Source organism: Littorina saxatilis, linkage group LG15, assembly GCF_037325665.1.
Source record: "Littorina saxatilis isolate snail1 linkage group LG15, US_GU_Lsax_2.0, whole genome shotgun sequence".
Classification (NCBI taxonomy): domain Eukaryota; kingdom Metazoa; phylum Mollusca; class Gastropoda; order Littorinimorpha; family Littorinidae; genus Littorina; species Littorina saxatilis.
Genome location: NC_090259.1, coordinates 25,782,924 through 25,798,910, shown reverse-complemented (window position 1 = coordinate 25,798,910; position 15,987 = coordinate 25,782,924). Strand labels below are relative to the sequence as shown.

The window sequence follows — 15,987 nt, the reverse complement described above, 5'->3', positions numbered from 1 at the left end:
ATGCTGAAAAAGTATAACACAATGACTTTGGCATAAACATGTCTGGGGATGTTCCTATCTAGCAGCGGTTTTGAATTGAGGGTATTACGTGTCATAAAAAGAGGAAGCCCCATGGCATGGGAGTATAGTGCTTTAACAGCTCAGGTGACATGTTGCAGGCTATTTTAATTACCTAGTATTATGCTTGGGTTACGGTTTTGGAAAGGCTTCAGCATGTTATTATTTCAGGCTTACCACCTGCTGTGTGACAACTTGAGACGATCATATTGTGTTTCACATAACAGCTCCTTTTTTTAAGACAAGTCTTTCAGACTTTTTTCTTCTTCTACGTTTCCAACAGGCACTCTTTGTACAAGTGTTGTGTAAAGGTTTTTGGGATTTTTTAATTTATTGCTTCAGGGACATGGTTTTTGTGCGCATGTCTTTATTCGATGCATTAGGTTGTGTACGTCCCATTGGATTTGGCATATTATCCTTCGCCATGTCATACTCAGAGAGTACAAAGAAGAAAATAAAGAATCCTATGCCCCTACCCAAAATAAAAAGGGAAAAAAGCCAACCTGCCAACGCCAACATTGAAATTCTATTCAAAACTGATCATGTGTACATTCAAATTTGAATAGAATACAATAACAACAACAACCTTAACAGTAAGAAAGAAAAAGAGGATTATGTGTATGCATTGGGTGCATGTGTGTACATTTGCTTGATGTGTTGTGGTGTGCATGTGATAGGATGTGGTGTGCATGGCAGTGTGTGTTTGTGTCTGTGTGTGTGTGATAATGTGTGTGTAATTAAACCTGTGAAAGAAATACTGTTTTTATTAGCAGGGGTAATGTTATAAGCAGTTGTTGCTTCTTTTTTTTCCCACCAATCCTCATGTACACATGAAAGAAATTGCTAATGGGGAATAATATAACACATGACAAATCTGTACGTGTTCATATCATGGTTTGTAGATGATGTTTGGAAATAACCCTGTAATAGTTTTTATCAGCTGTGAAAGAGTTGTGCCCTTCAAGACAATGTGGCCAGCACAGCCGCTGACTAGTGAAGATAATAAATCATGGCTGTACATTGAAACTTGAGCTCTGATATTTATGCATGCTATGCAGTGTTTGCTCCATGTAACACCCTTTTCTTTTGAAAATTTTCTCTTCAGGACTCACTGACACTGTGCACTGGTGTCATGATCATTTGTGACCCTCCACAACGAAATGAGTCGCATGTCACCTCGCGCGGTTCTGCGCTAGGCTTAATATAAGTCCGGGGAGTGTCTGGTAAAAATATGAAAATCGTGCAAAGGTGACATGCGACTCATTCCGTGGTGGAGGGTCACATTTTTGATTCCCCTCCCTGATCAGTTGCCAAGTGTGTTTGCCTCACTGTTTCAAAAAAGCACATTATTCCACTGCCAATAAAAATCTGGGAGAGTTATTTTGAGAATTTGTCCTGTACTGTAAACCAACACTTTCCAGTTTTATGTCCTTGAAGAATATGCCGCACATGACACAACTTTCGTTGAACAGCCATCGTAGCATTTAGTTATCAGCTGAAACATGTTCTGTATTTCCAGAAGATATAGGAAAGAATGAAAGTCAGTTTTCACATCCATTTCCATCTGGATATTTTTGTGTGTTATCAAAGTTAAGTAATTATGATTTTTCGTCACAATCTGATATCAGTGTATTGTCTTTATGTGTCCAGATGACCAGAGACCTGACGCAATCTGAACGAAGCAGGTTCCAGTCAGTGATCAGGGCGACCATTATGGACATCGTACCTCTGCGCTACAGGGATGATTTCCTGGCTAATTACAACTGCTGTCCTCCTCCCATCTTCATCCTCTTCATCAGCATTGCTGAGGTGTGGTTTCTTTGTTCATCTCAGTTTTTACATTTAGTCAAGTTTTGACTAAATGTTTTAACATAGATGGGGAATCGAGACGAGGGTTGTGGTGTATGCATGGGTGCAACTCTGCCGGCTACACGCTGGCAGCCGGTTTTCGGTTTCATCGGCTGCCGGCAGTGCCGGTTTTTTAAAAGTTGACGAGCATAATAAAAAAAAAAACGCGTTAAAATCGGTCAACATTCACCGATTCTCGGTGTTCCAGGAGAGGGTTTTTTGGCATTTTAAATACTAAAAAAGCTTCAGCTTCAGACCCCCCCAACGGGGCGCTGCCCCTGTACCCCAACTTTTGCAGGTTTTGGGAATTTTCCAGGTTGCACCCTTGTGTATGTGTGTGTGTATGTATTTATGTAGAGCGATTCAGAGAAAACTACTGGACCGATCTTAATGAAATTACACATGAATGTTCCTGGGTATGATATCCCCGGACGTTTTTTTAAATTTTTTTGATAAAAGTCTTTGATGACATCATATCCGGCTTTTTGTAAAAGTTGAGGCCTCATTTTTGATTGAAATTTTGTCAAGCAATCTTCAACGAAGTCCGGGCTATGGGATTGAATTTCAGCTCTGCAGCGTAAAAATTAGTTAATTAGTTTGCTCATTAACTCATTTGGGACGCGTCTAAATTGTCCCTCGTGTTCCCTCCCAGCGCATGATTTTGACCCATTTAAAAATAAAAAAATAAAAATCAACAACACAAAATAACCTAACCTACCTTACATTTTTGCAAAGTTTGAAACTTGCTCTTTTAGAAAATATATGAAACATTTGAAAGAACATACCTTTTGTTGTCTTCACATCCAGTCAAACTAACTCTTTGCAGCAAAAAAACAAAAACAATTTCTATGTCATGGGTTCATCATGCACAATGTCATGATCGACACTTTCATTGTCCGAATCATCACCCAAATCATCGTCCATTGGCACAAACTCGTCATCAGAATCTAAAATATCATCTCCACTATCATCATCACTAAGGTCAAGATCAGAACCGTCCTGAATAACAAGTTCTAGCACTCTTTTCAAGTTAATGCGTCTTGTAGCAGATTGATCCGCCATCTTGGAAAAGTCAAAACACATGGGTCGCACACTGTCAAAAAAATCAAATTGTTTCTAACAATTGAAGGGAAGGAACTGTTTACATTGAATGGTTCCACTGTAGACAGGCAGAAGTTTATTGCGGGGGTTGTTTCCCTTGGTCAGCGAGGCCGTTCACACCGTTAAAAATTCGTGATATCCGTCAGAACTAAACTTCAGATGTGTCAGCAACGCTAAGCACAGCTGTCGGAATTCCAATTCCAATTCCGACACGTAGCGAATGAGTTAAAGTTGTCATTAAAATCGAATTTTCACTAACAGATTCAAAAATGATTGCATCGTAAAATTCGTATTCCGCAAATTCTCCTGATTTTAAAAACATATACATATGTCATGTTTACAATTAAAATGTGCTCAGAATTGCATACAATAGGTTTAAGTAAGTACTGCGTTCGTGCGCTACGCGGAGACGAGCGTGACCCGTCTCGGTTTTTCGGTGTGGTTAGTCGAGACTATCTTAATATGGTCTCGGCGATGACTGTTTTTATATTTAGTCAAGTTTTGACTAAATATTTTAACATCGAGGGGGAATCGAAACGAGGGTCGTGGTGTATGTGCGTGTGTCTGTGTGTCTGTGTGTCTGTGTGTGTGTGTAGAGCGATTCAGACTAAACTACTGGACCGATCTTTATGAAATTTGACATGAGAGTTCCTGGGTATGAAATCCCCGAACGTTTTTTTCATTTTTTTTATAAATGTCTTTGATGACGTCATATCCGGCTTTTCGTGAAAGTTGAGGCGGCACTGTCACGCCCTCATTTTTCAACCAAATTGGTTCAAAGTTTGGTCAAGTAATCTTCGACGAAGCCCGGACTTCGGTATTGCATTTCAGCTTGGTGGCTTAAAAATTAATTAATGACTTTGGTCATTAAAAATCTGAAAATTGTAAAAAAAAAATAAAAATTTATAAAACGATCCAAATTTACGTTTATCTTATTCTCCATCATTTGCTGATTCCAAAAACATATAAATATGTTATATTCGGATTAAAAACAAGCTCTGAAAATTAAATATATAAAAATTATTATCAAAATTAAATTGTCGAAATCAATTTAAAAACACTTTCATCTTATTCCTTGTCGGTTCCTGATTCCAAAAACATATCTATATGATATGTTTGGATTAAAAACACGCTCAGAAAGTTAAAACAAAGAGAGGTACAGAAAAGCGTGCTATCCTTCTTAGCGCAACTACTACCCCGCTCTTCTTGTCAATTTCACTGCCTTTGCCATGAGCGGTGGACTGACGATGCTACGAGTATACGGTCTTGCTGAAAAATGGCATTGCGTTCTGTGAGTTCGACAGCTACTTGACTAAATATTGTATTTTCGCCTTACGCGACTTGTTTGTTGTTAATCTGCTACTTTGATGCCGACAGCTTGACTAAATGTTTTTATATCGCTTCACGCGACTTGTATTTTTTTTGTGTTCATCATGTGTGCTTATCTGTCTTGTGTGTTTGTGTTATTTCTGTCTTACAAAGTTTACAGTTAATGAATTTGTCACCAACTATGTTGCAGCTTTTGGATGAAAGGCATTTTTTGGTCTATCATCATTTTAATGTGCTTACTGTTCGATTCACAGGTCGTGAAGTGACAAATATTATGGAGGAATGGTTGTAACAGATCATTCAGTGGATTAAAAGTGTCTGTCCTCCTACATTTCAGATAGTGGTGTTTGTTGTGTACGCCATGGAGTTGAAAGAAGATGGTATAGAGACAACGGCCACAAGCGGTGTTGCAATGTACAGTCCCTTGGTCTACAAACCCAACCGTCGTTACGAAGCCTGGAGATTTCTCACCTACATGCTGATGCATCAGGGGTGAGTTAGTTCTTACTCTTAGCTGTGTTGTTTAGAGAAAGAGAATCATGGAGAGAGACAGACAATGAGAGAGAGAGAGAGAGAGAGAGAGAGAGAGAGAGAGAGAGAGAGAGTGTGTGTGTTTGTTTGTTTGTTTGTTTGTTTTCAGGACCATTATTTGTATTGTGGTCACATTTTCATCAGGTATAGTAATATTATTTGCTGGTGATTTTTTTTTTACTGGACCTTAATGCACTGAAATAAGGCATTGAACTTGTTCACATTCACAGTGAACCTACTCAAATGAAAGCTTTGTTTTGACTTATGATGTTTCATGGGAAAAAACTGAGCTGTGGGTTACAGAATGGATGTTCTAATATATATGACATGACTAGTCTTCGATGGTTGTTAGCTCACACCAATCTTTAATTGTGTTGCAGATTTTCTGAATGTAAACAAAATTAACTCTTCCCAGTTTATGAGTCAGTTTCAGAAAATGCCTTTGATTGGGGAAAAATGCGATTTTTGTCTGTATTCCCAACTAGTAAGTCTGCAATAAAATGCTTGGCATTGATGACAGGAGTATTCAATCTTCTTTATCAGGGGTGTTGCTAGACATTTTCATGTTGGGACATTTGGCCGAAACTGTCAGAAAGCTTTAGGACATCTTGGAAAATGTTCGGCTATTTTTTTGGCTCATACAAAGTCACCGCAACATTGAAGCACAAGACTCAAGAGGGGAACACCAATACATACAATCATTGTCTTAGGAACACAGATTACAGGGGCGGAGCAATTATACCAGGAGGGGGGGGGGGGGGGGGTACAACCCGGGGTCCAGGATCCCTTTGGGGGGTTCTGGGGGGCAAAGCCCCCCTGAAGCTGAAGAATTTTAGCCACTCATTATTTCTTTTAACGTTAGTATTAGATAATGGCAATTAAATTACATATTCTTACTCCGAATCACATGTTAGCATTGACACACTTGGAGATGCCTAGGTCTGATAAAAGCTACCCGTCTAGGTATAAGGGAAGCAACCCCAACTAAAAAAGTGACAGCACCATGGTACTTGCCACACTAGGTTGCCTCCCCTTAGGGTGAGCTACGTCACTATCGTCTGCTATGGCGTCTGCTTCAATCGACTCGACAACACTACTACCACTCACACTGACACTGTCCACATTCGCGGTGTTCCTGTCATTTTGTCCGGAATCACTTACCTTGGCGAAGGGTAGCAAACCTTGGCCAATTTAGTTTTTTTCTTTTTTGGTTGCGACATGATGTTCAAATCCAAATCGAAAGCACTGACTGACTGATAAACTATCGCGAACCGGCGAACACAAACGCTGAGAGTTTGGTCCAAGGGAAACCACTCCGGCATAGACTATATTTTTTGGCAATGGCTTCCGTTCAAAACATGGATGTTTTTTTGTTTTTTTTGTATTCGCGAAGGAAATAAACGTCAGTCAGTTGGCTAAGAACATCGGCAGCAGTTTTAACAATCAAAGCCTGACCAATACAAAAAAACTGGACAAACTTTGGCCGATTTAGGCGAATACTCTTCGGACATTTCAAGTTTGGCCGATAGGGACATGAAAGTTTCGGCCAAAGTATAAAAAAATTGACGATTGGCCGAAGGGCCGACCCAAACGACACCCCTGTTTATTCCTGTGCTTAAAAATTACCATTTGATTATTGCATCTTATTAGATTGTTAATGTTTGCTAGTATAATAGAAAGTCAGTCATAGAGCTATTTATGTTGTTTTTTCCAACCCCAAACTGGAACCAAAATATCATGAAGTGAAACTTTTAACTATCGTATTGGGGAGAGAAAAAGTTGTCATCATTGAGTGTTGATTGACTTGGTTTCAGGTACATGCACATATTGCTCAACATGATTATGCAGCTGTTGTTTGGTCTACCCCTGGAGATTGTGCACAAGGCTTGGAGGGTGGCTTTGGTCTACTTACTGGGAGTTATTGCAGGTTGACAACACTGTTTTGCTTTTGGTGGTTTTGCTTGAGATCTCTAACATCTCTCTCCAACATGGTTATGGGACTACCTTTACCTTAAAGGCACAGTAAGCCTCCCGTAAACCATCACAGAGCTCCCCGAGCGTCTACATACAGTACAAGCATACTTCCATTTGAACGCTCACCGAACGGGAACATCCTGGCTGCTTTCTGTCGAGCGTGAGAAATTTTCAAAGAATTTATTTTTATGGATGAGTCCTCTACAGCAATGGCGCCTCGTTTTGGTGCTGGCTGTTATGAATATTCAATACCGGAAATCACGCCCGGACAGTAAGCCTCCCGTAAACCATCACAGATACTGTCAGGCTTTTACACACAGTACAAACACCCTTTCATTTGAACGCTCACCAAACGGGAACATCCTAGGTGTCCTACGTAAAGAGCGAGCAATTTTTAAAGAATTAATTTTGCAGATTGTCTCGAACACTTTTTGGACCCATCCTGAACTCAGGTCAAAAATGAGTTACTTCCCTTCGGGTCTCATTCTATCGATGTAAACTTGCCATAGCCGTGGATGGATGATTATCAGAATGTTTTTGGACCGTGGTGCGTTTTTGCGCTAGACCTAACTTTTAAAATCTAAATAATAAATTCACAGCTTGTTACACAAACATTCTTTAATCATAAAAGAATTCTTTTTTCATCAAGACAAGATCAGATACAATTCGAAGTTGTGAAAGTTTGAAAACAGAAAAGCCCGGAAGCAGGGTCACGCAAGGGTCGTAGCAGACGACGGTTTATCAGTCAGTGCATATCCGATTATCGCCGTTTCTCTCAACAGTCAAAAACCATCGCTAGAGTTCTTGTGAACCACAGCCGTTTGTTTCGTGCATAAAAACGTGCTATTGTAGATAAGCTCACATCGAGTCGCATTCAAATGACTAACTGACGACTACATTGTGAAAAAGGGAAACTGGATCACACGGGTTCACGATTGCTCAGAGGTAAGATAAACCACGCAAAAATAAATTCTTTGAAAATTGTTTGCTCTTTACGGAGGGCATCTAAGATGTTCTCAATCGGTGCCGTGTTTAAATGAAAGGGTTTTTGTACTGTGTGTAAAAGCCTGACCGTATCTGTGATGGTTTATGGGAGGCTTACTGTGCCTTTAAAGGTGGTCGTCTACATTTTTGCTTTTTTTCAATAATCTTATGGTTAGATTTCGCTAAAAAATTATGTCAGATGATGAATGAACTATGGGGAAAAAAGTTATAGAAAAAACATATATGCAAACAAAGATTTTATTTTTTTGGTAGCGTGACTCACGCTTCCAATATTTTGTTTTCTGTTTGCTGAGAACATGTGCTTTGCCTAAAATTAAGTAGATGTGCAACGCCAAGGCACTGCATACCCCAGCGAAAGACAAACCTCTCTCTCTCTCTCTCTCTCTCTCTCTCTCTCTCTCAAACACACACACACACACACACACACACACACACATACCTCAAGTTACACACGTACAATAATACACACTCACTCACACGCACTCACTCACTCTCTCTCACACACTTCATACACACAAAACACCCCCCCATACGCACATATAGACAGACGGACATACACACCTTTACAAACCGTGGCAAACACACACACACACACATACACTTACGCACACGCACAAACACACTCCCACCCACCCACTCTCTCTCTTTCTCTCTCTCTTTCTCTCTTATACAAACACACACACACACACACACACACACACACACACACACACACACACATTGACTCACACAAATATCATACACACAAAACACACACTTATACCCACATACACGGTTGGCCTAGTGGTAAGGCATCCGCCCCGTGATCGGGAGGTCGTGGATTAGAACCCAGGCCGGGTCATACCTAAGACTTTAAAATTGGCAATCTAGTGGCTATTCCGCCTGGCGTCTGGCATTATGGGGTTAGTGCATGCTAGGACTGGTTGGTCCGGTGTCAGAAATGATAATGTGACTCGGTGAGACATGAAGCCTGTGCTGCGACTTCTGCCTTGTGTGTGGCGCACGTTACGTATCTCAAAGCAGCACCGCCCTGATAATTATGGCCCTTCGTGGTCGGCTGGGCGTTAAGCAAACAAACAAACAAATACGCAGATAGACAGACGGACACACACACCTTTACAAACAAACACATATACACACTCATACTCACACAAACATAGACAAACTCATACACACAAACTCATGCACACACACATTCACACACACACACACACACACACACTCTTTCTCCCTCTCTCTCAGTCTTTCTTACACACACACACACACACACACACACACACACACACACACACACACACACACACGAGTACAGACTCATGCATGCGCGCACACACACACACACACACACACACACTAACACTAACACATGTGCACAAAATGAACACACACACACACACACACCGCGCGAGAGAAAAAGACTACAGGGAGGCATGACGTCATGATGCATTAATTGACGTCAAAGACTTTTGACCGTGACGTAATCTTCTCACGCGAGCTTTATCCATAGTCTTGAACAACCACACACAAATAGACTTGGAAAGTACAGAATTTCTACCCGTCCAAAGCGGCCTTGGGTGGCGTTTGCTAAAAAAAATGGGGGCGCCAATTTTACCCACCGTATTTTTGTTAGTATGGTCCCAATTTTTGGTGAACTTCCATCTCCAACTGTAGCCCATAATCGGGCACAACGAATCCTTCTTTATCATGTATTATCGGTGTGAACATTTCTCAAGTCGCTGGGAATACTGACCAATCAAATTCAAGTCACTATGCTTATAGCCACGCCCAAACAAGTGCAGCAACAGTTTGACACTGGAGCGCTGTCCATGCTTTTTTTTAAACGCACGAAATGCACGGGATTTGAGAGGAGTTTTGCGCTTGGCATTTTCCAAATAAGGATATCCTACTATGAGTACTACGCTGGAATACCGCTACAATGAATTTTCATACGGCTACACTGGCTTCGTCTTTCCTGATCGAAAGGGGGTGTATTGTTGATATTTGTAGATAATAGACTCTGCATTTGAATGGTCAAATGGCGATTTCGGTATACAAATGTAGACAAGCTAGCCTGACCTTTAATTTTGCTTATGCAGTGAAGAACAGGAAATTATCATCCACACTGTCACAGCCGCCCCTTTCAAAAAACGCCACCAGAGGTCGTCAGTTCTACCAAGGGCGGCCTCGACAGCAGAGACAACAGTACCAGCAGAGAGGAGGTGTCTCCAACCGACAGACAGGACACAAATTCTCTCCCAAGTTCCACTCCCAACAGAGCGGGATTCCCTCCAAGAAAACAAAACGGGATTAGAATCTGATATTTGTGCGCCAGCGGTTTCTATTTTTAGGGAACAGGTTAGTTCAAAATATGTGAATACTCCTGAGAACTTTCATAGTGGAAAAGTTGCTGATCATTTAAATAGTTGGAGACAGTTAACCTCTGATAGATGGATCCTTCAGCAAGTCGCAGGAATTGAAATTGAATTTATGATCACTGGTGAACACATTCCAGACAGGAAAGAAATTAGATTTTCTTCTTCCGAGGATGAGCTAGTGGCTAATGAGGTAGCGAAGCTAGTGGAGAAACAGATTGTTCAAGAGGTGGATCAACGGCCAGATCAACTTTTATAAAGTATTTTCTTGCGTGAGAAAAAATATGGTAGTCAAAGGGTGATTTTAAACCTAAAAAATTTGAATCAGACAATTGAAAAGATTCACTTCAAGATGGATACATTAAAAAAACGCAGTGTCATTAATGAAAAAAGATTGCTTTTTTGCCTCAGTTGATCTAAAAGATGCATATTTCTCCATACGCATCGCTCACAAGTTCAGAAAATATTTCAGATTTCAGTTTCATGGCAAAACTTTTGAGTTCCTGGCTCTTCCACAGGGATATCGTGATTCTCCCCGCATTTTCACGAAACTACTGAAGCCTGTATTGGCCCACTTACGTTTATCTGGCCATACCCTTCTGATATACATTGATGATACCCTTTTGCAAGGAGACACTTTTGAAGAATGCCAGGCAGCAGTGTTAGATTCATGTGCTTTGTTGGATCGTTTGGGCTTTACTGTGCATCCCGTGAAGTCGGTATTTACACCTACTCAATGCATTGAGTTTTTAGGGTTTCAGCTTGATTCTCAGAACATGTTAGTTTCTCTGACCCCCCGGACAGTTGATAAAATTCGTACTAAGTGCGCTGATTTGACTGGAAGAAAGAAGTGTACAATTAGGCAGTTGGCTGAAGTTATCGGATATTTAGTGGCTGCCCAACCGGGTGTTTGGATTGCACCTCTCTTTTTTAAACGATTAGAGATCGCAAAAAATGAAGCCCTTGCTGTTAAAAAAGGTGACTTTGATGCAGAACTTGTGGTTTCAGAACAAGTTCGTTCAGACCTTCTCTGGTGGATTGATAATGTAAAGCAATATCCTTCCCCTGTTAGCAGAGGCATGCCTACTGTAATAGTAAAATCAGATGCTTCGAAAATAGGGTGGGGGGCGAAGTGTCAGGGTAGCACCACAGGTGGAATGTGGACCAAGGAAGAAGCTTTTGAACATATTAACTGTTTGGAACTTAAAGGCATACTAACGCACTCCCGTGTTTACAAAGTGTAGTTTGCCCACAATCGATGTCAAACGCACCATAAGACCATATAATGACGATACGTCACCATGCGCGGACCATAATACATGCATTACAGCTTGTTCTAGCCTCTGAAAAAGTGAGGATGTCAACAAAGCCGCGGTGTTCTCTCCCTTGCATCAACGTTACATGTGTTGCCAAATCTATAAATAGGACGATCCAGATCAAAATGAAAATTCAAATATCTCAACATTTAAGGGGTCCTAGACCACAATATTTTGCAGGGAACTTAATTTAGTCTGTCTCCAGCTGTTGGTAAAGCAATTAGCGTGTATAGTCATCGAGTACATATGGCTTTAAAGCGCTTACTTTACCCTGAAATCCCTTTGCAGGGGATTATGTCACTCTTACATTCAGTTACTTACAGACAATAGCACCACTGTTGCTTGTATTAATAACATGGGCAGCACAAAAGTTTTGTGCAACGATATTGCCAGAGACATTTGGTTGTGGTGCTTAATATCACATAGTAATTGTATAACTTTGACAGCAACACACTTACCGGGTTGCCTAAATATAGAGGCAGATGCATAATCACGTGTAGATAGACACAACATTGAATGGCATTTGGACACACAAGTGTTTGCAGAAATCATCAATCGGTTTGGTCTCTGTGATGTAGACTTATTTGCTTCTCGTGTTAACGAACAGTTAAGAAAGTATGTTTCATGGAAACCTGACCCAGATGCATTTGCCATTGATGCATTTCAAAGTTCCTTAGACTGGTCATTGTTCAAGGCGTTCTGTTTTCCTCCTTTCAGTCTCATTCCAAGAGTGCTCCAAAGGATAGAAGTCTTAGAGGCGGAGTGTGTGCTGGTGGTGCCATTATGGACAACGCAAGTGTGGTTCACGAAACTGTTGCGTCTACTAGTAGAACTGCCGGTCCTGTTGCCCCGAAAAGAAAACTTACTCAGTCATCCACTGACAGGGGAGCATCATCCACTACTGAAGAAGATGAAACTAGTGGCATGTTCCTTGTCCGGAAAGCCCTTCAGAAACAGGGAATTCAGGATGAAGCAACAGACATTAGCCTATCATGTCAGCCTGGAGAGAGGGTACGAAGCGTAACTACGAGTCATATTTCAAACGCTGGCTTCAGCATTGCCTTGAACGGGATAGAGATCCCTTTTGTGCCTCTCCACATGAGTTGATAAGGTTCCGCTCTGGCAACCATTCTGAAGACTGTTGGTTGGCGTCGGGCTAACACCTTCACAACTTTTTACAAGAAACCAGTGGACAGTGGGAGGAGTTTTGGACAGGCTGTTCTGTCCTGAAGAATTGGGGTAGGTTTATATGTATTTCAATTCATCGACAGTGCTAGGGTGTAAATGCTGCAGACTTTAAAGTCTCACGTGACCCATTCCTCTCGGAATTGTGGGAGATAAAATTACATAATTATGACGAGCTTACCTGAGTAAGTGAAGTCTAATTGTGGTTTTATCGAAAGAGCCCCTATACCTACAATAGTCAAAGCAGTTTCTGAACATTCCAATAATGACCTGAAAGATAATTACACAATGCACAATTTATTGCTTATTGGAATCTGCAGAATTAACCAGTTCCTGACAGAAAACAGAAAAACTTATTTGAAGAATTTATCATTCACTCAATGAGAATGAGATAGTTTTGGCCAAGCAGGATCGACACACAGAGTTCAAGAAAATAGAAAAGGAATATATTTGTTCTGATCAATCATAAATGAAACAAATCCCAATACCCATTTGTAACCATAAAAGGATTTTATCATACACAGAAATTTGCAGTATTCACATTAATCAACTTTATTTTATAAATATTGTTTTAATACGTATACAACAAACAGCATGTGTTTTGAACACACCCACACAATATTTATCAAAGAAAAACAACTCACTCTAGTGGGTCAATGAAAGACTGAGATAGCTCTTTCTGCTTCACAGTCCTGCCAGCTCTTGATCCATGAAACTTCTTGTCGCTGAAAGCAGCATATAATGTTAACTAATCAACAGTTCTCTCCTGCAAATTCAACTACAATACCACTATACTTTAACTCTAGTCTAAGTGAAACCATTTCTCAGAATATTTGTTATTTCACGCAGCTTTCTTCATTATTTTCTGATGATCTAGACACAGATAGTGACACATATTTTCAAACATGGAAAAATACAAAATATGAATTATGTAACAAGCAAGCTCACCCTCTTCTCAGAACATCCTGGTCACCATCATCATTTCAATGCTTGTTAATCTACAACTGCCACAACGTCCTACCAAAAAAAGACATGATGTATACGTGATATACGTTAGGCGTGAGGCATGATATTCTATGGCCCAGCAGCCTGAGCTTAATTGTTATCGTTTACAAATCATAATATTATTTAGTATCAACTAACTGTTTGGCTTTTACACCAATAACAAACACACTTCCATCTTCATATATCTCATAACTATAAATATAATTATGACTTTTTTTGTACTATTTATTTTATTGATAATTTAAAACATACAACTACCTGCTGAGATCAAAAGAAGTACCGCCTGCCTGTGTTCTGCTTGGCATTGTTGCTGTAGCCTCAATGCTGATTCACAAAATAAGAAAAATTAAGTAAATGTCCTATAAATAAATAATGTTCAAGACTCATGAAAAACACAAGCCACAACCACAGGGATACACAGACATGGCCACACACACACACACACATTCACACAGGGGCACACACACACACACACACACGAGGGCACATAGAACACAGGGGCACACACACACACACACACACACACACACACGAGGGCACATAGAACACAGGGGCACACACACACACACACACAGTGTAGAGCAGAAATCGCACAATGCGCCGATAGATCTATGTTTTGTAATATTTCATTTGCATAGTTCTATAAATAGTATCATAACAGACGCAAATGGCCGCAGAAAGAAACGGTTCGCTTATCCGAAATAAATCGTCAAACACCTCGTGCATACATTTTCCTTTTTACAGGTTATAAATTGGGAATCCCAACACCACAAGCAATGATGACTAAACGACACTAAACAAGACAGCAGCTTACGCAAGTTCCCAGTAATCAAAGCAAACGCCGAACGCAAAGTATCGACAGTTTGTCAGGGCAACGGGCACTTTTACTGACTCACGGTGATACATTTCTGCTCCACAACAAATCCCTCCCACCCTAATTCAGTAATTCTTTGGTCAATTTACTTTTCACAAACAAGTCCAATATACACTTCCATCACATAACATAAATAGCATCCTAAACATCTCATGAAATGCATGAAAAAATACCTACTTGTTCAGCAGGTGACGAGCAAACTGCGGATTGGTGATGAATCCAAATTAATTCTTCACTTCGTTCCAACGCGCAAGCTCCTCACCGATATACACGCGCGACGTGTCATAGTTACGTGCACGAGTGCGTTTTCGTTTCTTCTTGGTTGAATCCGGTACAGTCGGCCGGGGACCCTTGCGTTTTGTTCTTTTCTTATCACCCTGGTTCGATACGACTGAATGAGCCTCCATTTTTTCCTACAAGCTCATCAATTATGTGTGACCTAGTTTGCTTGTGACGTGTCATTCTATGTGCATGTGGTGATCATCAAGATGATGCAGATCTAAAAATAATTAAGAAATAGGCCAAGGACCGGCGGGTCCGAGTTAAAAATTAATTCGTAAAAAAATTGAAGTTCTTGACTCCTTGGATGGAAGTCAATGAAACTTGGTATTTATTCAAAGGAATAGATGCCTGAGGTATGACTAAAAGCCCCAGGGGCTCCGTGCACCTGGATTTGACAAGTCCAGTATCTTTAACGCCCAATAATCCAATACAATATTTGCATTATTCTTTCCAATTTGTATATATACCTCTGCTGCTGACTTCAATCTCTTTTCTTCCACTATAAACAAATCACTTACTCGTTCAATCCCAGCATTTTTCCAATACAAATAAAACAACATTTTCCCTTTATACCGAATCAAATCATTACTCCACAAAATCTGTTTATAAAAATTGTTTACATCAATCTTATCATGTTCCATCCTACGCTTGTAACTCAAATGTGTCCACACTACCCTCTGCCAAAATGGGCTTCCAATCATTGTCAAATTCAATTCCTTACTCGGTTTAACATTCAAATCAAAACAACCATACCCTGAAACAACATGTCCCAGAAACCATAGTGGTATAAACGTCCAATTTTCTCCCTTCTTTTCATACAAACGTCCGACCCATTGTAAATAAAAAGACTCTTGCATCCTGTGCACATTTAGCATTTTCAACCCACCTTCACTTATTTCTTTCTCCATTACTTTTCTTTTCACTTTTTCAAATGCTTTTTTATTCGAACCCTTTCTCTGCCAAATAAACTTATAAAACAATCTATTTAACTCTGTCAAAACCCTATCTGGCAATCCAATCGTCTGCATCACAAATACTAACTGTGAAATAAAAAAACATTTGATTATTACAATTTTACCGTGAATCCTTAAATCTCGTCGACTCCATA

At 40.3% G+C, this 15,987-nt stretch overlaps 1 protein-coding gene and 1 long non-coding RNA gene across 2 annotated transcripts in view; one reads left to right on the top strand and one right to left on the bottom strand.

Annotated features, from left to right (window-relative positions):
- The window catches only part of LOC138948913 (rhomboid-related protein 2-like), a 63,738-nt gene that overhangs the window by 9,289 nt on the left and 38,462 nt on the right, over window positions 1-15,987 (top strand). Inside the window, exons 4-6 of the mRNA XM_070320548.1 lie at window positions 1,708-1,866; window positions 4,673-4,827; window positions 6,681-6,793. Coding sequence (XP_070176649.1) covers window positions 1,708-1,866; window positions 4,673-4,827; window positions 6,681-6,793 — 427 coding nt within the window. The remainder of the gene's footprint in view (window positions 1-1,707; window positions 1,867-4,672; window positions 4,828-6,680; window positions 6,794-15,987) is intronic.
- On the bottom strand, window positions 12,617-15,296 carry LOC138948915 (uncharacterized). The gene is made up of 3 exons (XR_011450129.1): window positions 14,775-15,296; window positions 13,982-14,047; window positions 12,617-13,443 (listed from the first exon to the last, which is right to left on the bottom strand). It is a non-coding gene; the product is annotated as an uncharacterized lncRNA (long non-coding RNA).